Below are 25,126 nucleotides of genomic sequence, written 5' to 3'. Positions count from 1 at the left end.
GTGAACTTAAAAATTCAAGTTAATTTAACTTAAAATGTTTTGTAATATTAATTACTTTGTAGTTATTACACATAGTATATTTAAGTTCAATGTACTAAGCAAGTTAATTTATAGTAACTTCTATTTTACTACAAAATTAAGAAAAAAAGCAAATAAAAGGTACATACATTAAATTTTATGTTTTATTTTAATTAAATTCCAAATACAACAACATTTCATGTCCTGAAAACTATTCCTTATAAAACGTGAAAAAAATAGTTTTAACAAATCAGCTTATTGTTAAGCACATAAATAGTCTCAGAATCACAACAAATTGCATCAAAACTATATGGTTTGTTCACACTCCTGAGTTCACAATAGTGGCAGTATTCCATTTTAGGTGCCAGCTCACATTTTCCTAGGTTGAGCATTACCTGCTGAATAAAATATAAAGTATTTTTCATACAGTTAGGGTAGTCCAGTTGCAGGGCATAAATCAGTCAGAAAAAAGGACACAGAAGTCCTGAGGTTGGTCAGTTCATCCATCACCAAACATCCTTCCAAGACGATCTTCACTCATGATGGGTTTAGCTGAGCACTTTATAGATCAACACAGAGGATTCTCACTGAAGTTTGCCTGTATGAGTCCTTGTCAGCTGCAACCTAGTTGAGGAAGACAAAGATCGACGAAGACATTATCATATAGTAATTCATCAGATAATGGTATTGTCAAATACTCCATGCATCAATAAATACAGTACCTGGTTTACTGTAGAAAGAGCTGGCCATTGAAGTACCATCAGGCTGATGTCAGGCTCATCGTTGACAACTTTTCTATGAGGAGCAAACATTAAAGTTAAAGTCTTGATTATGGCACCTGATTTTATGGTTTACATGTAATTGTGCACTGTGCAGTATGCAGATTAATAAAATAATTAGCCAAAGAACAGGTCTCAGTAAACCCACATGACACACAGCTAATAATTTTTTGGTGAAAGCTGTATAAATGTACATATTGTGCATAACGTGTGATAGAACAATTTCCTTGTTTACATCTGGAACATATACATGTACATTTATGTTCTTGTATAACTTCATTGTTTGAGCCTATAATGTTTAAATAGCTGAGCTTTCTTTTCACAGTTATAAGGGCAATACTTACACTTCTAATCCAAAGCATCTCTTCTTGACCTGCAACACAAAACAAGATACCCAGCTAACAAAAAAAGGTCCCCAGAACGTCCCCTGATGGCCTCTGCGAACGTCCCCCGAACGTCCATGTGTAGGGTCCTCTGGCTGTCCCGGGGACGTCTGCAAAGACGTCCTCCGGACGTTCACAGGGACGTTCATAGGACGTTCAGCGGCCATTCGGGACGTTTAGGGGACTTTCGATTAAGTCCTCTTATTGTTTTTTATTTTACTTCTAGGTTAACAAAAGAACACAAACACGTTGTAAGGAGAAAAATACATTTATTTATTTATTATAAATGAACAGTTTCATAATTGTTGTGCTCTTTCCGTGTGCGTGTGTGTCATGCAGTTGTGCACGCGCGTCTCTCGTCAGCTGTGGTAGTCCGATGGCAGTTTTTTCGATGGCTTCTAACCTAAAACGACAAAATGAACACATTCAATAATGTTTCAGGTATCGTTTGTCTATTAAGAAAAATTTGTTACTGACAATTTGGATCGTGAGACCAAGATTAGCGTACATTTGAAGATAGGCCGTCACGGTCAGCCGTAACGGTTTGCTGAAGTTGACAACAACTTCAGCAAACGTTTGTAAATGTAATCTTGTCATATAATTTAAACTTTACAAGATAAACAGTGGTTATGGTAGCTAATGTCTGCTAAACTAAAATTTAAAATACCTTTTCGACTGACGAAAGAGAAAACTCGAGGCCTCATCTGAGAAAATCACCGGCAGGACCGTTAACTGTCGATGCAGCCGAGCGTTGCCATGGCTACATGCGCGTAACCTAAAGAATGACGTCACTCGATCGTCAGTTGCTGTACATGTATGTACATGTATATGTTCCAGATGTAAACAAGGAAATTGTTCTGTTCTTGTATAACTTCATTGTTTGAGCCTATAATGTTTAAATAGCTGAGCTTTCTTTTCACAGTTGTAAGGGCAATACTTACACTTCTAATCCAAAGCATCTCTTCTTGACCTGCAACACAAAACAAGATACCCAGCTAACAAAAAAAGGTCCCCAGAACGTCTCCTGATGGCCTCTGCGAACGTCCATGTGTAGGGTCCTCTGGCTTTATTTTAATTCAATTCCAAATACAACAACATTTCATGTCCTGAAAACATTTCCTTATAAAACGTGAAAAAACTAGTTTTAACAAATCAGCTTATTGTTAAGCACATAAATAGTCTCAGAATCACAACAAATTGCATCAAAACTATATGGTTTGTTCACACTCCTGAGTTCACAATAGTGGCAGTATTCCATTTTAGGTGCCAGCTCACAGTGTGGCTATATTACACTTTTTGCCACATGCTATACCTTTCTTATGTGAAAAAAATAAAGTATTTTTTTTTTAAATAACTTTTCTTTAATAAAACCATGTTTGACAGGTATTTATGGGTATAGGAATTGTCTTACCTGTGTTATTTTCCAATTTCTTTGCCAGCAAAGTGCTTTTCCATTCTTCATCTTTTCTTTTGGCTGCATTCATCAGTTGAAGTCATTGACATTATTTTATGTCCCATTCTTATATTATCCCACATCTTATATTCAGTAGCCTACTATTGGGGGGCATCATGATTTTAATGTTTAAAATGATAACTGCTGAAAGCACACATGATCTGATGACATCTTTAATTAGTTAGTAGTAGGTTGAAGTTACTGCTTCATTTTACAATTAATGGGTCAATCTACAGAAAAGTCAACTTTTCTGTCCCTTTACAGAAATATTACACTTGAAAACACTTTTTTTTTTATATTGAAAACAATTTTTTTATATTTTAATATGAAACCATATTTGAACAATTAAACCTTCTTGCGCATCAATGTGGCAGTATTTGTTTTTTAATTATAAAAATTCCAAACAGCACAGAAGTGCTCCTCCCCACAGTCATGTGGGAAAGTGCTTTATTTTGAGCTCAGAAACAGGGTTCAAATACAATAATATGCATAACTGTCAAATATATTATGTAAATGGCATAAAAAAACAAAAACAAATGCTGAATAAATATTATAAAATATATATATAAAAAAAACCTGGTGTTGTGTCACTGGTGTTACCTTTAACAAAAATCTCTTATTTTGAAATAAAAATCACACTGTTGACATCAATTGACTACCTTCTTCGTATTTCCTGAAGGTCAATGAAGAAAGACACATGGAAAGTCCACTATCTCTTTTCAGTTATCAGAAATTTTAATTAGAAAATCATAATTTCATATGAAGCTTTTAGTGGAAGTCACTGGTGTGACCTACTTTATTATTAGGGAATTTTAAAAAACTAGAATACAAATGGATTAAACTACTTAATTTAGTGAATATACCATGATTGACAACATGTGGATTGATACCTTGCAGCAGCCATAAAATGCATTTTTCATGAAAAATGTCACTGGTGTTACTGTCACTGATGTTGTTTATAGAAAAGAAAAAGCTATTTATTTAGTTATTTTGCATAAAATAGCACTAAATAATGTGATTCTAACTTTTTTTCCTATTGTTAATCCTCCTTTGGTCAGATATTGCTAAATTGAGGGTATTTGGCTAAACTGAGAAGCAGCGACTTTATGAACAGCGTATTTTACAGACATTTTTAAAATCTTGTTTATGATCTTTTACTGACTGCTTTCACTAAGTGTCAATGAAAAGTCTTTGATTGTATAAAAAATGTAAAAAAAATTTAGTCTCCTCTCCTTGATTAGTTGAATAAGTAGGCTATCTTTGGTCGTATCTGTCACTGGTGATTCATTGTGTCACTGTTGTTACTGGTTTTTTTGTCTGTCTCATTAAATAAAATGTGTCATATGTGACATGATAATACTTTTACATTCATTGAATTCTGCTAAACTCAAGAATTAAGATGTAAAGGATTGCATTACTTGTTTATAACTGTTTTTCAAATATTTCCATTGTTATAGCAAAAACATGCATAATTAAATTAGCATAATTCAATCACTTTTAACTAACCTGATTGAAAAAAAAAAAAAAACACATAATATCCTCATCTTTTTTTCTGTAACTCTGACTGCATGTGCTGAAAAAAATTGAGAAATATAATTTCATAAAAATGTTTAAAATGCCAGAGAAGTATGGTAACACCAGTGACAAAAAAATGGTACATGCTGTCTTTAAATGCACAAAATAATAATAATAATACTAATAAATCAAAGCTGTCATTTGTATTCATAAAGTCAATGTGTAATATAATAATGTGGTCTAAGTTTAAACGAAAAAAAAAATACATTTTAAGACATTTTGTCATACCAAAAGTGGACTTTTCTGTAGAATGACCCGAATTCAACTATTTTTACTTGAAGTAAAACCATAATATCAACCTGCACAACAAAACAATCATGGTTTCTGTAAATCCATTATCATGTTTAAAGGGATTTTTAAGGAACACAACCTCCTTTAAATCCAGTAGGTTTAGTTTCATTTGCCCTTTGTCTGAGTTTCAAGGTGTCAGGTCTGTTGATAAAAGGCAACGCTGTTTTTTTTTTTTACAAGTGTTGTTATGGAAATACCAGATGAGGGACGTCAGTAGGACTTTCGCAAACTGGCAAGGACTTGAATGTCCTCCGAACGTCCGTCAGCGAACGTTACAAAGCGGACCAAACGCGGACGTTCCCCGAACGTCCGGCGAACGTCCGCCAGCAAACGTTAAAAAGCGGACCAAACGCGGACGTCCCCCGAACGTCCGTCAGCGAACGTTACAAAGCGGACCAAACGCGGACCTTAACGGACGTTCACAACGTCCGGGGGACTTCCCTTGTTTGCTGGGTAGTCCGTTGTTAAGAAAGCTATGAACCTAGATAAAACAATATATCCGTCTGTTTTTGTTTTCAACTCGTTAATTAACTTTAACTTAATCTTTCAATCAATAGCCATGTCGAAATAAAACACGGTCGTTAAATTATTGCACTCACCATTTTTCGCGCTTCATTCTCTCTCCTCTGCTGGAAGCGCGGGTGCGGGTGCGGGCGCGGGCGCGGCCGTGGCCGCGGTGTTCGCCGACAGCCAGAGGTTCAAACTAAGTTTACACGCCCAACAACAGCTCCTCGTGTGAAAAAGAAACAAACGACAAAATAACGCGCGTCGAACTCGCCGATCAGGGGTTTATGCATGGTGATCCACCGCACGCGAGAGAGAACACTAGCTAACCGGAGAAAACAGTTCCATCGTTTAATCTTTAACAAATGATTTTCACTGCTCACAAACAGTCTCTCTCAGGGGAAACGATAAAAAGGCAAATGTTTGGAAAAAAAAATGTCTGTAGAACTTGCCAAAACAAATGTTCCAACTTCTCATCAACAGCTCCTTGAATTCACACACACCACGACAAAATGGCGTCATTACCTGCCCTAAACCAATGTGTAAGAGGCGTGGACAGGAGAAAAACTTTTTTAATTTTAATTTTCAAATTACAGCCACAATTTAGTAGAATATACTTATATTTTATAAGTAATGCAATCAAACTTAAATATTTTAAGTATATTGTAATTATATAGTTTAAGTAAATTTAAAATCGGGGCTAAGAGTGAACAGTAGCCTACAGTACATAAATTTCAAGCTTTTTTCAAAATTTTTATCTTGCAAGCGGGTTTAAACGTTTCTCATGTCAGTCTCTTGCATGTTCGCGTAAGAAAAGTCGTGGCTTTCTTTCACCGCAGTGCACAGCAACAGCTGTGCTCACAGAAAAGCAAAAGACGCTTGCGATGCTTTGCTTTAAGAAGTTCTGTGGGGACGTTCACACGTCTTTTCCGCGTGAGTTATTATTTTCAAATGTAGCCGCGCAGCAGGCGCGCTCATAATGGGATCGACGTGCATGCAATTCTCAACTTCTCAGAATGCCGCAAGCACACCGCAGGTCGTGTGACAAGAATCAACCGATCAGCTATGGCCTTTCCGTAACAAAACATCAAAAGCTCAGCCGAACAGCTGATCATAGCTGTACAGGGTGGTTTTTATATCTTATCTCCATCAATATATCTCGTAGTAAAACTAATGCAAGGGCTAGAAATCATTTATCCTTTGCAGAAACATCCTGATCCTCTTGGAGAGCTCAGTTCATGTTTGCATAGCAACGACCGACGCCAAGGGAGTGCAAGCACTTTGGAAAGAAGGAGAAGCGGTGCGGCCGCGCCTTCCACGCGTTTTTAGACGCGATATGTGAACGTCCCCTATTTATAATTCTAAGTTCATGTTACATTTAACTTTTTTTTTCAGTGACAGACAGCCCTATTCAACTTTTAATTTGAATACATAAGGTTTTTATTAAACCTTGAAATGTGATCTTGTATGTACAACAAGGAAAATTATTGAAATTTGTTAATGTTTTTTTTAATAAATCTTGTTTGAATTTCAGTTTCATTTTGTTCAAAATATCGTGATACGTATCGTATCGTGTACTCCGTATCGAGATACGTAACGTAGCGTGACCTGAGCGTATCGTTACACCCCTAGTAATGATAATATTTACAATAATATATTGAATTTGATAGTTGTCTCTCACGTTGCCCCACAGCAACATTAAAATAGTGTCGATTAGGTACAATGTTTTATAAAAAATATTTTATTCTATTTAGTGTCCATTTCCATTTACCATATTTAATATTAGGGCATCCAAGTTATTTGACATATTTGAAAAAAGAAAATTAAAAAGTAACCCAATAGTTACTTTCCCTGGTAATTGAGAATGAAGTAACTTAGTTAGCTACTAACTCAGCTACTATTTGTAAGAAGTAACTACTATAACTAATTATTTTTTTTTAAAGTAACTGGTGGGAAAAGGTGTATAAAGCAAGGCTATACAATTTAGTTCCTGCAGGGACACGACCAGCAGAGTTTAGTTTAACAGCCCACACTAAAGGCTCTCCTGGAGCACATCACCTGATAGGTATTCTGTAGATTTCCTGGGAAGTATGATAAAGAGGTCTGATGGACTAGTATAGGCTATATTGTACAGGCAATAAATTGTAGGCAATAAAGATAACAGTTAACATGATTGTACGGATCAAATTAAGATTAGGATGTTTTTTACAGTTACATGCTAGTAAAACACATACTTTCATGCCTTTAATGTCCATTCATAGTCTTTACACATCAGCTTGGCACCTTACATTGTTAAAAACCAGTTAATTTCAAGACGCTGGTGTCACGTCAGGTAGTCACGTGGGTCGACACGCTCAGACGCTCAAAGTACAAGACGTTCGGATAGACGTTCGGTTTGACGTTCGATCGGTCGGTCGGTCGTTCGGAAGCTTGATTCTGGCACGGACCCCGCGCCATACAATCCCATTCAAAATTTGACACGGTCTGACGGCGAAGTAAGGGTAGACTGCGCCTTATCCTTTGCCTACTTAGGCTTAGAAGTGGCACTCTTGGCCTCCCATAGAGTGCGACTTATAGGCTAAATGAACCGAAACACAACGTATAGGCTGCTTGCCTCGCAGACATGAGAAATATATCTATAGAAAGCTTGAAATATCTACTTTAAAACGTCATGATTAAAAATGAAAAGAGTCTACTCAGATTATGTAATCCGAATGAAATGTGCATTTTCTCTCTAGGCGCGTCCAGTATATGGAGATAATGAGAATCAGCAATGTCAACTTCATCTTTGCAGCCAACACTGTTTAAGAAAACATTACTTTATTAATAAACAATTAAATGATCTCCTTGCTGTTTTTTGTCATATTCATAATCATTACTTTTGCCAGTTCTTTATGGCAAGCGTTATGCGCGCGCTTGAGTGCATAGCCTATATTACATAAACGCTCATTATTAGTTTATTCTCTCCAGTATTTGAGAAATTAAATTAATATAAATGTGATTAGTCAACTGATGGCTTAAATGAACAACTACTAGTCGACTAGAAAAACTTCTTTCACATATTTTCCATCCAGCATGTCACGTTTATCGCAGTAGATAGGACCTTCGAGCCAGAAAGACACAGCTTACATTTGACTAAAAGGTTTTTGTCTTTATGCTCAACTAAAATGAAATAATGAGCATATTTCCATTTTGAGAAACTCGTCTTGCTCTTGCCTTGACTCGCCATGACTGCCGCACATACTTGAATAAACGGAAACACGCCCACAGTGCGTCTTCGTGTTTAGGTTGGCATCCACCAATCCTACAATGCGTTGCTGCTGTAAACAGGTTAGGCTGTAGGCTACACTTCAGCCAAAATTAATTAATTAAAAAAGTAACGTACAACGCACCATATGGTAACGGTAACAGAGTTAATTTATTTAAAAAGTAATACGTTACAGTATTAGTTACTGTCAAAAGTAACTGCGTTACAGTAACGCGTTACTGCCCAACACTGCTAATGAGTCAAACATATTGATGCATATAAACAAAATAATCACCTAAGAAGATATAGCCTATAGGGTGATTGGATGAAATTGGTTATGATTGGTTTGTACAATAAATCCCACCTCTTGTTTATGTGTGTGTTCCACGTGTCAGTCTGAATGAACAAAATGATGGCATATGTGAAGACTAATTAAAAAGTAAGTAAACAGCTCAGCCAAATATTCATCCATGGCATTTAATATTTTGGCTTTCTTCTTCATTTATGCATTTTAAGCACAAATGATATGCTTTCAGCAAGTGTAATTGTTGCTGGTTAAATTGTTTAGTTGATTTATTCATTCATATCGAGTGTACTTTTCACCCAAGTCGTATAGTTAAGAATTAAGTTGTGTGGTGTGTGTGTGTGCATATTACTGCGTTGTGGTGGCAGAACCTTCGGGAATGTTTCAAAATTGTGTTCAAACAATCACACCCAATTTTTCAGCATACCAAAATCCGGGATTGTCCCTAGAAAACTGACATCTGGTTACCATATTGTGCACAGTATCAGTCCTTATGGATTGATTCATAAGAGTGTGCATGATGCATTTGCATGGTGTAATTGCTTCTCTTTGATTCTGTTCTGCTCTCCACACAGTGAAGGTGAGATGTACTCAGAGGAGTTAAGGAATATAGTAAAGTGTGGAATTGCTGCATCCATAGTAGGGATGGTCTATGGAGGCCTACCAGGAGCCAGGCATGCTCGTGAGAGATTTATTCAGCTCAGCCAGGCTGAAATGTACCAAAACAGAGTGGATGCAGTGGTAAGACACAGGACAGAGGCTGCAAATGTATTCATCTCTTTGTAGCAGAGTCATGTTTTGTTCATTTGTTCATACAGATATTCGCTTTAATTTCCCATTGTTTTTTTTTTTAAAGCTTAAATTGCTTTGTTTTACATTTTCTATAGCTGAAAAGCGCATTATTTCATGTGCCTAAAATATGCACATATTGATGTACTATATCCAAATTTCTTATTTATTTGTTTATTTATTTTTGTTTCACCAGCGCTCTGCACATAATGCAGCTATTCGTGGGTTTGTGAGCTTTGGCTGGCGATGGAGCTGGAGGGTAGCAGCATTTGTGACCCTGTTTAAGTAAGTATAGATACATTGAGTATTAATTTTTGAATCAGTTTAATTATGCTTTTGAATGAACTTGTTTCACTTAGTGTTGATGTTTTTTTGTTTGGTTGTTTATTATTTATGAGCACAAAAAGAATATTAGTTTGTTTATACAGTACTGGTCAAAATTTTGGAAATATTACTATTTTTAATGTTTTTGAAAGAAGTGTCTTATGCTCATTGAGCCTGCATTTATTTGATAAAAAAATACAGAAAAAACAGTAATATTGTGAAATATTATTACAATTTAAAATAATGGTTTTCTATTTTAATATACTTTATAAAATGGTTAGTTCCTGTCTTTGATTCTGATTGGTCAGTAGCTGTATTTTATTCACGATAAAACACGGCTATGACCACTTCACAACGGTTCTGTGCAACACTACACAACACCCTTAGCAACCACTCTTAGCAACGTAAACTGTATGTTCTCAATTGATATTGTTCATTGAAGTTTACTGTATTATGTAGAAGAGTATTGTGAGAAAGAGATTGAGTGAGTGAGTTTATTACCTTCATTCAGATTTAGCATTTTCTTTCAGGTCAGTCCTATGTTCATCATAAAAAATCTGTTTAAATGTCCGATGTATTATCTTGTCTTTTTAACAGTTAGGGGTTTTCCCATGAAGGCTTTTAGTGAAAGTTGCATCATAAAAGTTGCATTGATACATATTTTTGGCTGTAATATTTGTATTGTGTGGTAACTGTTTTATAAAAGCAATAAGGTACTCATGGCTAGTGCTATATTGTGAAGAAGTCACGATACAGCACAGCCTCGAGTACCTTATTGCTTACTTAAAATATTATTTATTTCTGATGATGCAAAGCTGAATTTTCATCAGCCATTACTCCAGTCTTCAGTGTCAAATAATCCTTCAGAAATCATTCTAATATGTTGATTTGATACTCAGTTCACGAGTTCACATATCCATATAATTAAATGGAGTAAAGTTTTGCATATTTGGCGTGCTGTCCGGGGAGAGGGCTCCGAGCTCGGAATTTTGGCCCAAACCCAGAGCACTCCCCCCGGTGTGGTAAAAGTAGATAGAACTATGAGTGAGGAGATGGGGTGGAGGAGGGATGCTGATAAACTCTCAGATAAACAGAAGTCAGTCTGCTGAATTTATATCTTTTGACATTGGTTGAGTTGATTAACTGAATGCTCTCCACCTGTGCTAATTAGGTTAATTATCTGAACTTGCTCCTCCCGAGTTTTGTTAATAAAACATCATTTATCATCAGTGTTGGAAACAGTTGTGCTGCTTAATATTTTTTTGGAACCTGTGATTATATTTTTACCCACAGCACTGTAAATACTGGCTTGACAGCATATAGAGACAAAGACGCTCTAAGCCATTTCACTGTTGCAGGCGGTAAGTACATAAACCTTTTTTATCATCTCTGGACAATGGTACTTTAGGGTTTTGTTTTGTTTTGTTTTTTGTTTACTTTCATAGAATATTTGCTCATCACATTAAGATTAGAAATAATGACAGTTTTATGCGTTTAGCTGTAACAGGAGGATTGTTCCGTCTGAATCTGGGACTAAGAGGGCTGCTGGCTGGTACAGCCATAGGAGCTGTACTGGGGTGAGTAGAACATGGAGAGAAAGAGAGAGTTATGACTAGTCTGTGTGTGTGTGGTCTCAGTATTCCTTATGTTATGGTTTTTTGGTCCCCATGAGGAAAATGGCATATAAATCATATTAAGTGATGTGTTTTGAAAATGTAAAAATGCAGAACTTTTTCTGTAATGTTTAGGGTTAGGGAATATAATTTACAGTTTGTGCAGTATACAAATCATTATGTCTATGGAATGTCTCCATAAAACATGAAAACCCAATGTGTGTGTCTATGTATGTCTCAGTCAGTCAGTCAGTATCAGTGTCGCTCTCTCTGGGGAGAAATGTCTGCCCTGCAGCAACACTGCCCTCTCTTCCCCCTCACACTACCCATCTATATCCCCATCCAGTCTCCATCTCTGAGGGTATTCTGTCAGTCAGCTGTGGCCTCCCCTGTAATCCTGTCTTGCATCTGCATCCCCAGCCAAAATAACTCCCTTCCCCCCTTTTTGCTCTTTTCACTCTTCATTTTGTATTGCCAGAGGAACCCATATGCTAAACAGTCTGTGATCTGAAGAACTATTTTTCTTATGGTTTTTCTTTTTAAGTTCATTAGTTATATTTCACTTTTTCTTGTTCCCCATTTCCCTTTATTAGTGTAGATATTAAAGGGGACATATCATGAAAATCTGACTTTTTCCATGCTATAATCGGGTCCCCAGTGCATCTACCAACACACAAAACGTGAAAAAGGTCAACCCAGTAACTTTGTTTTGGCAAGCCTTTCTCTGCAAGCATGTGAAAAAACAAGCCGCTCAGATGTCACTCCCCTTGGGACGTACTGACCGAGCGCACAATTGATGCTTGCGCGCGCAGTAAATCACTTCCGCGAGAGGATAACAGATCTGCACGCGAGGAAACGGGAGCCCGCGAGCTCATTTTAAACCCGCGCGCGCGCATGACATCTCCTCTGCGCGCAGATCAAGCCTCGCGTGCTCGGACAAGATTCGCAGCACGCGCGTCATCATTCCCCACACTCGCGCTCAATCTTCTATTTCGCTCGCGCGAACACTTTTGATTTTTGTCAGTCGTGGGGCGGGACTTTACTTATTTCAGTGTAAGCTCAAATGTCATTGGTCAATTCAGTTTTTCCAGAAGTCTGTTTTGATTTGGACGTCTGTTGTAAAACGATTAGACATGGCTTCATCAATGCACCAGATGCAAGTGAGTTATAATATGGCCTACCATATACATTAACTTGATTTATTATTATTTTTATGGAGCTGTTGCTGCTGGGGAAATAAGAGAACACATATTATATTTGCTGTAGTTCACCGCTACATTACCACTATAGGCTACTTCCACTAAACAGTATCTGTTTACCCAGCCAAAATAATATCAGTTCTGAGAACTACAGAAATGTGAAAAGTGTCAATTAAATAGTTAAGTTGGCTTGAAAAAGCCAACTTACTGATCTGCTATATAAACTTATTAAGTTGGCTTGAAAAAGCCAACTTACTGAAATGCTTATTAAACTTATTATTAAGTTGGCTTTTTCAAGCCAACTTACTGATCTGCTATATAAACTTATTATTAAGTTGGCTTGAAAGAGCCAACTTACTGATCTTCTATTTAAGCTTATTATTAAGTTGGCTTGAAAAAGCCAACTTACTGTAATCCTATTTAAACTTATTATTATTAAGTTGGCTTGAAAAAGCCAACTTACTGTAATCCTATTTAAACTTATTATTGACTTATTAAGTTGGCTTGAAAAAGCCAACTTACTGATCTACGTCTTAAGCTTATTATTATTATTATTATTAAGTTGGCTTGAAAAAGCCAACTTACTGATATTGTACTTAAGCTTATTAAGTTGGCTTGAAAAAGCCAACTTACTGATATTGTACTTAAGCTTATTAAGTTGGCTTGAAAAAGCCAACTTACTGATATTGTACTTAAGCTTATTATTATTATTCTTCTTAGACTAAATTTTAAATTGTATCTCCTCCTAGACTGTTCAAGCTACAAACACCAAACTCGGACTAGACATTCAGACTGTTCTGACTCGAGTTGCTATATCTTTTCAGACTGATCTGACTTACGGTTTTCCTAAAAATGCTGATTAAACCTGGAAAAAGCTCCCATTGACTTCCATTGAAATGCCTTGGCTGATCTGAACATTCCGTCCAACTGTCAAAATTCAAATTCAAACACACAGACTCAATTTAACTGCCATTCCTATTGCTAAGCCATTTAAACTCATTCAAACTCATTCTATCTATCTATCTATCTATCTATCTATCTATCTATCTATCTATCTATCTATCTATCTATCTATCTATCTATCTATCTATCTATCTATCTATCTATCTATCAATCAAACTAAATCTATCTATCTATCTATCAATCAAACTAAATCTATCTATCTATCTATCAAACTAAATCTATCTATCTATCTATCTATCTATCTCTATCTATCTATCTATCTATCTATCTATCTAACTATATCTATCTATCTAACTAAATCTATCTATCTATCTATCTATCTATCTATCTATCTATCTATCTATCTATCTATCTATCTAAATCTATCTATCTCTATCTATCTATCAAACTAAATCTATCTCTATCTATCAAACTAAATCTATCTATCTATCTATCAAACTAAATCTATCTATCTATCTATCTATCTATCTATCTATCTATCTATCTATCTATCTATCTATCTATCTATCTATCTATCTATCTATCTATCTATCTATCTATCTAAATCTATCTATCTCTATCTATCTATCTAAATCTATCTATCTCTATCTATCAAACTAAATCTATCTCTATCTATCAAACTAAATCTATCTATCTATCTATCAAACTAAATCTATCTATCTATCTATCTATCTATCTATTTAAATCTATCTATCTCTATCTATCTATCAAACTAAATCTATCTCTATCTATCAAACTAAATCTATGTATCTATCTATCAAACTAAATCTATCTATCTATCTATCTATCTATCTATCTATCTATCAAACTAAATCTATCTCTATCTATCAAACTAAATCTATCTATCTATCTATCAAACTAAATCTATCTATCTATCTATCTATCTATCTATCTAAATCTATCTATCTCTATCTATCTATCAAACTAAATCTATCTCTATCTATCAAACTAAATCTATCTATCTATCTATCAAACTAAATCTATCTATCTATCTATCTATCTATCTATTTAAATCTATCTATCTCTATCTATCTATCAAACTAAATCTATCTCTATCTATCAAACTAAATCTATGTATCTATCTATCAAACTAAATCTATCTATCTATCTATCTATCTATCTATCTATCTATCTATCAAACTAAATCTATCTAGCTATCTATCAAACTTTATCTATCTATCTATCTCTATCTATCTATCTAAATCTATCTATCTCTATCTATCTATCTAAATCTATCTATCTCTATCTATCTATCAAACTAAATCTATCTCTATCTATCAAACTAAATCTATCTCTATCTATCAAACTAAATCTATCTATCTATCAAACTAAATCTATCTATCTATCTATCTATCTATCTATCTATCTATCTAAATCTATCTATCTCTATCTATCTATCAAACTAAATCTATCTCTATCTATCAAACTAAATCTATCTCTATCAAACTAAATCTATCTCTATCTATCAAACTAAATCTATCTATCTATCTATCTATCATAGCAACCACCAGATCACCCAAGCAACCACCTTGAACACCATGGCAACAGCACAGCAACCACACAGAGCACCCTAGCAACCGCATAGCAACCACCCAGAACAGCATAACAACCTCCTAGAATATCCTAGCAACCTCATAGCAATACCCTAGCAACCACCCAAAGTACCTTAGCAACCGTATAACAACACCTTAGCAACCACCTGAGTACCCTAGCAACCATATAGCAACACCTTAGCAACCACCCCGAGTACCTTAGCAACCATATAGCAAGACCTTAGCAACCGCATAGCAACACCTTAGCAACCACCCCGAATACCCTAGCAACAACATAGCAACACCTTAGCAACCACCCCTAGTACCATAGCAACCGCATAGCAACCCCCTAGCAACCACCCCGAATACCCTAGCAACCGCATAGCAACACCTTAGCAACCACCCCTATTACCATAGCAACCGCATAGCAACATCCTAGCAACCATCCCGAATACCCTAGCAACCGCATAGCAACACCTTAGCAAACACCCCGAGTACCCTAGCAACTGCATAGCAACACCATAGCAACCAAACAGAGTGCCCTAGCAACCATTTTGCAAAATCTATATCTCTGCATTAGAACATCGTAGAGACGTGGGGGTTGGTTTATATTGTCAAGTAGCCTTTGGAGTATGATTATTCGTAGCTGCCAAGCCAGTCCCTAGCAACCAAACAGTACCCTAGCAACCATTTTGCAAGATCTATATCTCTACATCAGAACATCGTCCAGACATGGGGGTTGGTTTATATTGTCAAGTAGCCTTTGAAGTGTCGCCATTGGTAGCTGGCAAGCCACTCCCTAGCAACCAAACAGTACCCTAGCAACCGTTTTGCAAGATCTATATCTCTGCATCAGAACATCGTACAGACATGGGGTTTGGTTTATATCATGGGCGTAGGTTTGGTCTCAGCTTTGGTGGGGACACTCTCAAAAAATAAAATTAAAAACTTGAGACTGTGCAATGCTTCACAACCAAACGTTTTATTAACAAATTATGTACATTAGTAATTACACTAACAAAAAATATTCTGCCACAAGGAAATCTAAATAAATAAATATAATAACCTTTTTCTAAACACTATTTACCCTCCAGTACACTCACGTTAATACCTGGGAATGTGAAATGCTGAACAACCATACAGTTTATTAACAAACAAACATAATTTACTATAGGCTACGTTAATAGCCTAATTATACTTACAAAAAACACTGTTGGCTAATTGACATTCAGTTACTTGCTAATTTAGCATTCTATCATCCTGGGTAACACATACTATCACCAGTTAATACTATTTTCCACAGTAGAATCTGCATTTGAAAGCCTGGTCAGTCACTACTGCTAGTTTATTTGTGGGGCTAGCTAATTATAGTTAAAACGGAATATTAAAATATTTTTACTCTGGCCTTTGTATGTGGTAGAGAGACAGTCCTGGTAACTTACCGTCGGCGTCGTCAACATGCGCGCGCGCACACACACACCAACCGCTCGCTGCTAGTGCAAGCACAAAAGTAGTCCCGGCCCGCGCGTGTAGCCTATAAGATACCCCGCCGCCAATCAAATTACGGCGTTTCTTGTACTGTCGTCGTCCTGGCCGTTAGAATCGATCCAAATAGCAGTGCAAAGGAGCTTGCTAAATATTGGTGGGGACAAATTTGTCATATCAAAATATTGATAGGGACTAGTACCTAGCGTCCCCCCCTAAACCTACGCCCATGGTTTATATTGTCAAGTAGCCTTTGGAGTGTTGTCATTGGTAGCTGACAAGCCACTCCCTAGCAACCAAACAAAGTACCCTAGCAACCGTGTTGCAAGATCTATATTTCTGCATCAGAACATCGTAGAGACATGGCGGTTGGCTGTTTTGACTCATGCTAGCAATCTGTACTTCCAACATGCTACACATGCTAGTGAATAGCTACATGCTAATATTGATTAGCTAAGTGCTAAAGTAGACTAACTATCTATCTATCTAAATTACTAAGCTTAAACTTTCAAACTTCAAACTTTCAAAACTACTTCAAACTTTCTGGACCAGCTTTTTCAAGCCAACTTAAAGTTTGTCTTCAAACTTTTTTATCTAGTTATTATTATTCTTCTTAGACTAAATTTTAAATTGTATCTCCTCCTAGACTGTTCAAGCTACAACCACCAAACTCGGACTAGACATTCAGACTGTTCTGACTCGAGTTGCTATATCTTTTCAGACTGATCCGACTTACGGTTTTCCTAAAAATGCTGATTAAACCTGGAAAAAGCTCCCATTGACTTCCAGTGAAATGCCTTGGCTGATCTGAACATTCCGTCCAACTGTCAAAATTCAAATTCAAACACACAGACTCAATTTAACTGCCATTCCTATTTCTAAGCCATTTAAACTCATTCAAACTCATTCTATCTATCTATCTATCTATCTATCTATCTATCTATCTATCTATCTATCTATCTATCTATCTATCTATCTATCAAACTAAATCTATCTATCTATCTATCTATCTATCTATCTATCAAACTTAATCTTAATCTATCTATCTATCTAACTCATTCAAACTCATCTATCTATCTATCTATCTAACTAAATCTATCTATCTATCTATCAAACTTAATCTATCTATCTATCTATCTATCTATCTATCTAACTCATTCAAACTCATCTATCTATCTATCTATCAAACTTAATCTATCTATCTATCTAACTCATTCAAACTCATCTATCTATCTATCTATCTCAAACTTAATCTATCTATCTATCTATCTAACTCATTCAAACTCATCTATCTATCTATCTAACTCATTCAATCTATCTAACTCATTCAAACTCATCTATCTATCTATCTATCTATCTATCTATCTATCTATCTATCTATCTATCTATCACTGGTAGCTGCCAAGTCACTCCCTAGCAACCAAACAGAGTACCCTAGCAACCATTTTGGAAAATCTATATCTCTGCATCAGAACATCGTACAGACATGGGGGTAGGTTTGTATTGTCAAGCAGCCTTTGGAGTATCATCATTGGAAGCTGCCAAGCCACTCCCTAGCAACCAAACAGAGTACCTAGCAACCATTTTGCAAAATCTATATCTCTGCATCAGAACATCGTAGAGACATGGGGGTTGGTTTATGTTGTCAAGCAGCCTTTGGAGTATCATCAATGGTAGCTGCCAAGCAACTCCCTAGCAACCAAACAGTACCCTAGCAACCGTTTTGCAAGATCTATATCTCGGCATCAGAACATCGTACAGACATGAGGGTTGTTTTATATTGTCAAGCAGCCTTTGGAGTATCATCATTGGTAGCCAACAAGCCACTCCCTAGCAACCGTTTTGCAAGATCTATATCTCTGCATCAGAACATCGTACAGACATGGGGGTTGTTTTATATTGTCAAGCAGCCTTTGGAGTAGCATCACTGGTAGCTGCCAAGCCAGTGCCTAGCAACCAAACAGTACCCTAGCAACCGTATTTCAAGATCTATATCTCTGCATCAGAACATCGTACAGACATGGGGGTTGGTTTATATTGTCAAGTAGCCTTTGAAGTATCATCATTGGTAGCTGCCAAGTCACTCCCTAGCAACCAAACAGTACCCTAGCAACCGAATTGCAAGATCTATATCTCTGAATCAGAACATCGTACAAACATGGGGGTAGGTTTGTATTGTCAAGCAGCCTTTGAAGTATCATCATTGGTAGCTGCCAAGTCACTCCCTAGCAACCAAACTGAGTACCCTAGCAACCATTTTGGAAAATCTGTATCTCTGCATCAGATCATCGTACAGACATGGGGGTTGGTTTGTATTGTCAAGCAGCCTTTGGAGTATCATCATTGGTTGCTGCCAAGTCACTCCCTAGCAACCAAACAGAGTACCCTAGCAACCATTTTGGAAAATCTATATCTCTGCGTCAGAACATCGTACAGACATGGGGTTTGGTTTGTATTGTCAAGCAGCCTTTGGAGTATCATCATTGGTTGCTGCCAAGCCACTCCCTAGCAACGAACAGAGTACCGTAGCAACCTTATTGCAAAATCTATATCTCTGCATCAGAACATCGTACAGACATGGGGGTTGGTTTGTATTGTCAAGCAGCTTTTGGTGTATCATCATTGGTAGCTGCCAAGCCACTCCCTAGCAACCAAACAGAGTACCCTAGCAACCATTTTGGAAAATCTATATCTCTGCATCAGAATATCGTACAGACATGGGGCTAGATTTGTATTGTCAAGCAGCCTTTGGAGTATGATCATTGGTAGCTGCCAAGCCAGTCCCTAGCAACCAAACAGTACCCTAGCAACCGTTTTGCAAGATCTATATCTCTGCATCAGAACATCGTAGAGACATGGCGGTTGGCTCTTTTGACTCATGCTAGCAATCTGGACTTCCAACATGCTAGCAGTGAATAGCTACATGCTAATGGTGATTAGCTAAGTGCTAAACTGGGCTAAGAACATGCTAATAACTCTATAAAAACTCCATAATATCCATCTGTGACAACTATCTATCTATCTATCTATCGATCAGTCTGTTTACTTATCTAGCTATCTATCTAGCTTTTAAAACTACAATTCTAAAACAAACTATTTCAAACTGAAAAGGTTCAAACTACAAACTTTTAAAACTTCTTCAAACTTTCTGGCTATGCTTTTTCAAGCCAACTTAAAGTTTGTCTACAAACTTTTTTTATCTAGTTAAGTTGGCTTTGAAAAAGCCAACTTACTGATATTGTACTTAAGCTTATTATTATTATTATTCTTAGACTAAATTTTAATTTGTATCTCCTCCTAGACTGTTCAAGCTACAACCACCAAACTCGGACTAGACATTCAGACTGTTCTGACTCGAGTTGCTATATCTTTTCAGACTGATCCGACTTACGGTTTTCCTAAAAATGCGGATTAAACCTGGAAAAAGCTCCCATTGACTTCCATTGAAATGCCTTGGCTGATCTGAACATTCCGTCCAACTGTCAAAATTCAAATTCAAACACACAGACTCAATTTAACTGCCATTCCTATTCCTAAGCCATTTAAACTCATTCAAACTCATTCAAACTCATTCTATCTATCTATCTATCAAACTAAATCTATCTATCTATCTATCTATCTATCTATCTATCAAACTAAATCTATCTATCTATCTATCTATCTATCAAACTTAATCTTAATCTATCTATCTATCTAACTCATTCAAACTCATCTATCTATCTATCTATCTATCTAACTCATTCAAACTCATCTATCTATCTATCTATCAAACTTAATCTATCTATCTATCTATCTATCTAACTCATTCAAACTCATCTATCTAACTCATTCAAACTCATCTATCTATCTATCTATCTAACTCATTCAATCTATCTATCTAACTCATTCAAACTCATCTATCTATCTATCTATCTATCTATCTATCACTGGTAGCTGCCAAGTCACTCCCTAGCAACCAAACAGAGTACCCTAGCAACCGTTTTCCAAGATCTATATCTCAGCATCAGAACATCGTACAGACATGGGGGTTGGTTTATATTGTCAAGTAGCCTTTGGAGTATCATCACTGGTAGCTGCCAAGTCAGTCCCTAGCAACCAAACAGTACCCTAGCAACCGTTTTGCAAGATCTATATCTCGGCATCAGAACATCGTACAGACATGGGGGTTGGTTTATATTGTCAAGTAGCCTTTGGAGTATCATCACTGGTAGCTGCCAAGCCACTCCCTAGCAACCAAACAGTACCCTAGCAACCGAATTGCAAGATCTATATCTCTGAATCAGAACATCGTACAGACATGGGGGTAGGTTTGTATTGTCAAGCAGCCTTTGGAGTATCATCATTGGTAGCTGCCAAGTCACTCCCTAGCAACCAAACTGAGTACCCTAGCAACCATTTTGGAAAATCTATATCTCTGCATCAGAACATCGTACAGACATGGGGGTTGGTTTGTATTGTCAAGCAGCCTTTGGAGTATCATCATTGGTTGCTGCCAAGCCACTCCCTAGCAACAAACAGAGTACCCTAGCAACCATTTTGGAAAATCTATATCTCTGAATCAGAACATCGTACAGACATGGGGTTTGGTTTGTATTGTCAAGCAGCCTTTGGAGTATCATCATTGGTAGCTGCCAAGCCACTCCCTAGCAACAAACAGAGTACCATAGCAACCGTATTGCAAAATCTGTATCTCTGCATCAGAACATCATACAGACATGGGGTTTGGTTTGTATTGTCAAGCAGCCTTTGGAGTATCATCATTGGTAGCTGCCAAGCCACTCCCTAGCAACCAAACAGAGTACCCTAGCAACCGTTTTGCCAGATCTATATCTCTGCAGCAGAACATAGTACAGACATGGGGGTTGGCTCTTTTGACTCATGCTAGCAATCTGGACTTCCAACATGCTAGCAGTGAATAGCTACATGCTAATGGTGATTAGCTAAGTGCTAAACTGGGCTAAGAACATGCTAATAACTCTATAAAAACTCCATAATATCCATCTGTGACAACTATCTATCTATCTATCGATCAGTCTGTTTACTTATCTAGCTATCTATCTAGCTTTTAAAACTACAATTCTAAAACAAACTATTTCAAACTGAAAAGGTTCAAACTACAAACTTTTAAAACTTCTTCAAACTTTCTGGCTATGCTTTTTCAAGCCAACTTAAAGTTTGTCTACAAACTTTTTTATCTAGTTATTATTATTATTCTTAGACTAAATTTTAAATTGTATCTCCTCCTAGACTGTTCAAGCTACAACCACCAAACTCGGACTAGACATTCAGACTGTTCTGACTCGAGTTGCTATATCTTTTCAGACTGATCTGACTTACGGTTTTCCTAAAAATGCTGATTAAACCTGGAAAAAGCTCCCATTGACTTCCATTGAAATGCCTTGGCTGATCTGAACATTCCGTCCAACTGTCAAAATTCAAATTCAAACACACAGACTCAATTTAACTGCCATTCCTATTTCTAAGCCATTTAAACTCATTCAAACTCATTCTATTTATCTATCTATCTATCTATCTATCTATCTATCTATCTATCTATCTATCTATCTATCACTGGTAGCTGCCAAGTCACTCCCTAGCAACCAAACAGAGTACCCTAGCAACCATTTTGGAAAATCTATATCTCTGCATCAGAACATCGTACAGACATGGGGGTAGGTTTGTATTGTCAAGCAGCCTTTGGAGTATCATCATTGGAAGCTGCCAAGCCACTCCCTAGCAACCAAACAGAGTACCTAGCAACCATTTTGCAAAATCTATATCTCTGCATCAGAACATCGTAGAGACATGGGGGTTGGTTTATGTTGTCAAGCAGCCTTTGGAGTATCATCAATGGTAGCTGCCAAGCAACTCCCTAGCAACCAAACAGTACCCTAGCAACCGTTTTGCAAGATCTATATCTCGGCATCAGAACATCGTACAGACATGAGGGTTGTTTTATATTGTCAAGCAGCCTTTGGAGTATCATCATTGGTAGCCAACAAGCCACTCCCTAGCAACCAAACAAAGTACCCTAGCAACCGTTTTGCAAGATCTATATCTCTGCATCAGAACATCGTACAGACATGGGGGTTGGTTTACATTGTCAAGCAGCCTTTGGAGTATCATCACAGGTAGCTACCTAGCCACTCCCTAGCAACCAAACAGAGTACCCTAGCAACCGTTTTGCAAAATCTATATCTCTGCATCAGAACATCGTACAGACATGGGGATTGGTTTATATTGTCAAGCAGCCTTTGGAGTATCATCACTGGTAGCTGCCAAGCCACTCCCTAGCAACCGAACAGAGTACCCTAGCAACCGTTTCGCAAGATCTATATCTCTGCATAAGAACATCGTAGAGACATGGCAGTTGGCTCTTTTGACTTATGCTAGCAATCTGGACTTCCAACATGCTACACATGCTAGCAGTGAATAGCTACATGCTAATAGTGATTAGCCTAATGTTAAATCTAACTACTAAACTAAAACTTAAACTTTTAAACTGAAAACTCTCAAACTTCACACTTTTAAAACTACTTCAAACTTTCTGGACCGGCTTTTTCAAGCCAACTTAAAGTTTGTCCTCAAACTTTTTTATCTAGTTAAGTTGGCTTGAAAAAGCCAACTTACTGATATTGTACTTAAGCTTATTATTATTATTCTTCTTAGACTAAATTTTAAATTGTATCTCCTCCTAGACTGTTCAAGCTACAACCACCAAACTCGGACTAGACATTCAGACTGTTCTGACTCGAGTTGCTATATCTTTTCAGACTGATCTGACTTACGGTTTTCCTAAAAATGCTGATTAAACCTGGAAAAAGCTCCCATTGACTTCCATTGAAATGCCTTGGCTGATCTGAACATTCCGTCCAACTGTCAAAATTCAAATTCAAACACACAGACTCAATTTAACTGCCATTCCTATTTCTAAGCCATTTAAACTCATTCAAACTCATTCTATCTATCTATCTATCTATCTATCTATCTATCTATCTATCTATCTATCTATCTATCTATCTATCAAACTAAATCTATCTATCTATCTATCTATCAAACTAAATCTATCTATCTATCTATCTATCAAACTAAATCTATCTATCTATCTATCAAACTAAATCTATCTATCTATCTATCTATCTATCTATCTAAATCTATCTATCTCTATCTATCTATCAAACTAAATCTATATCTATCAAACTAAATCTATCTATCTATCTATCTATCAAACTAAATCTATCTATCTATCTATCTATCTATCTATCTATCTATCAAACTAAATCTATCTATCTATCTATCTATCTATCTATCTATCTATCAAACTAAATCTATCTAGCTATCTATCAAACTTTATCTATCTATCTATCTATCTATCTATCTATCTATCTATCTATCTATCTAAATCTATCTATCTATCTATCTATCTATCTAAATCTATCTATCTCTATCTATCTATCAAACTAAATCTATCTCTATCTATCTATCTCTATCTATCAAACTAAATCTATCTATCTATCTATCTATCTATCTAAATCTATCTATCTCTATCTATCTATCAAACTAAATCTATCTATCTATCAAACTAAATCTATCTCTATCAAACTAAATCTATATCTATCAAACTAAATCTATCTATCTATCTATCTATCTATCTATCTATCTATCTATCTATCTATCTATCATAGCAACCACCAGATCACCCAAGCAACCACCTTGAACACCATGGCAACAGCACAGCAACCACACAGAGCACCCTAGCAACCGCATAGCAACCACCCAGAACAGCATAACAACCTCCTAGAATATCCTAGCAACCTCATAGCAATACCCTAGCAACCACCCAAAGTACCTTAGCAACCGTATAACAACACCTTAGCAACCACCTGAGTACCCTAGCAACCATATAGCAACACCTTAGCAACCATCCCGAGTACCTTAGCAACCATATAGCAAGACCTTAGCAACCGCATAGCAACACCTTAGCAACCACCCTGAATACCCTAGCAACAACATAGCAACACCTTAGCAACCACCCCTAGTACCATAGCAACCGCATAGCAACCCCCTAGCAACCACCCCGAATACCCTAGCAACCGCATAGCAACACCTTAGCAACCACCCCTATTACCATAGCAACCGCATAGCAACATCCTAGCAACCATCCCGAATACCCTAGCAACCGCATAGCAACACCTTAGCAAACACCCCGAGTACCCTAGCAACTGCATAGCAACACCATAGCAACCAAACAGAGTGCCCTAGCAACCATTTTGCAAAATCTATATCTCTGCATTAGAACATCGTAGAGACGTGGGGGTTGGTTTATATTGTCAAGTAGCCTTTGGAGTATGATTATTCGTAGCTGCCAAGCCAGTCCCTAGCAACCAAACAGTACCCTAGCAACCATTTTGCAAGATCTATATCTCTACATCAGAACATCGTCCAGACATGGGGGTTGGTTTATATTGTCAAGTAGCCTTTGAAGTGTCGCCATTGGTAGCTGGCAAGCCACTCCCTAGCAACCAAACAGTACCCTAGCAACCGTTGTGCAAGATCTATATCTCTGCATCAGAACATCGTACAGACATGGGGTTTGGTTTATATCATGGGCGTAGGTTTGGTCTCAGCTTTGGTGGGGACACCCCACGACACCCCCCCCCCCCCCCA

At 36.9% G+C, this 25,126-nt stretch overlaps 1 protein-coding gene across 1 annotated transcript in view; it reads left to right on the top strand.

Moving 5' to 3' along the window:
- The window catches only part of timmdc1 (translocase of inner mitochondrial membrane domain containing 1), a 119,029-nt gene that overhangs the window by 63,845 nt on the left and 30,058 nt on the right, over positions 1-25,126 (top strand). Inside the window, exons 3-6 of the mRNA XM_067404537.1 lie at positions 9,130-9,295; positions 9,540-9,628; positions 10,961-11,028; positions 11,166-11,244. Of these exons, the coding sequence (XP_067260638.1) occupies positions 9,130-9,295; positions 9,540-9,628; positions 10,961-11,028; positions 11,166-11,244 (402 nt within the window). The remainder of the gene's footprint in view (positions 1-9,129; positions 9,296-9,539; positions 9,629-10,960; positions 11,029-11,165; positions 11,245-25,126) is intronic.

This window comes from Chanodichthys erythropterus, chromosome 12 (assembly GCF_024489055.1).
Source record: "Chanodichthys erythropterus isolate Z2021 chromosome 12, ASM2448905v1, whole genome shotgun sequence".
Taxonomy (NCBI): domain Eukaryota; kingdom Metazoa; phylum Chordata; class Actinopteri; order Cypriniformes; family Xenocyprididae; genus Chanodichthys; species Chanodichthys erythropterus.
The sequence above is the reverse complement of the archived record's forward strand: the minus strand, read 5'-3'. Positions and strand labels throughout refer to the sequence as shown.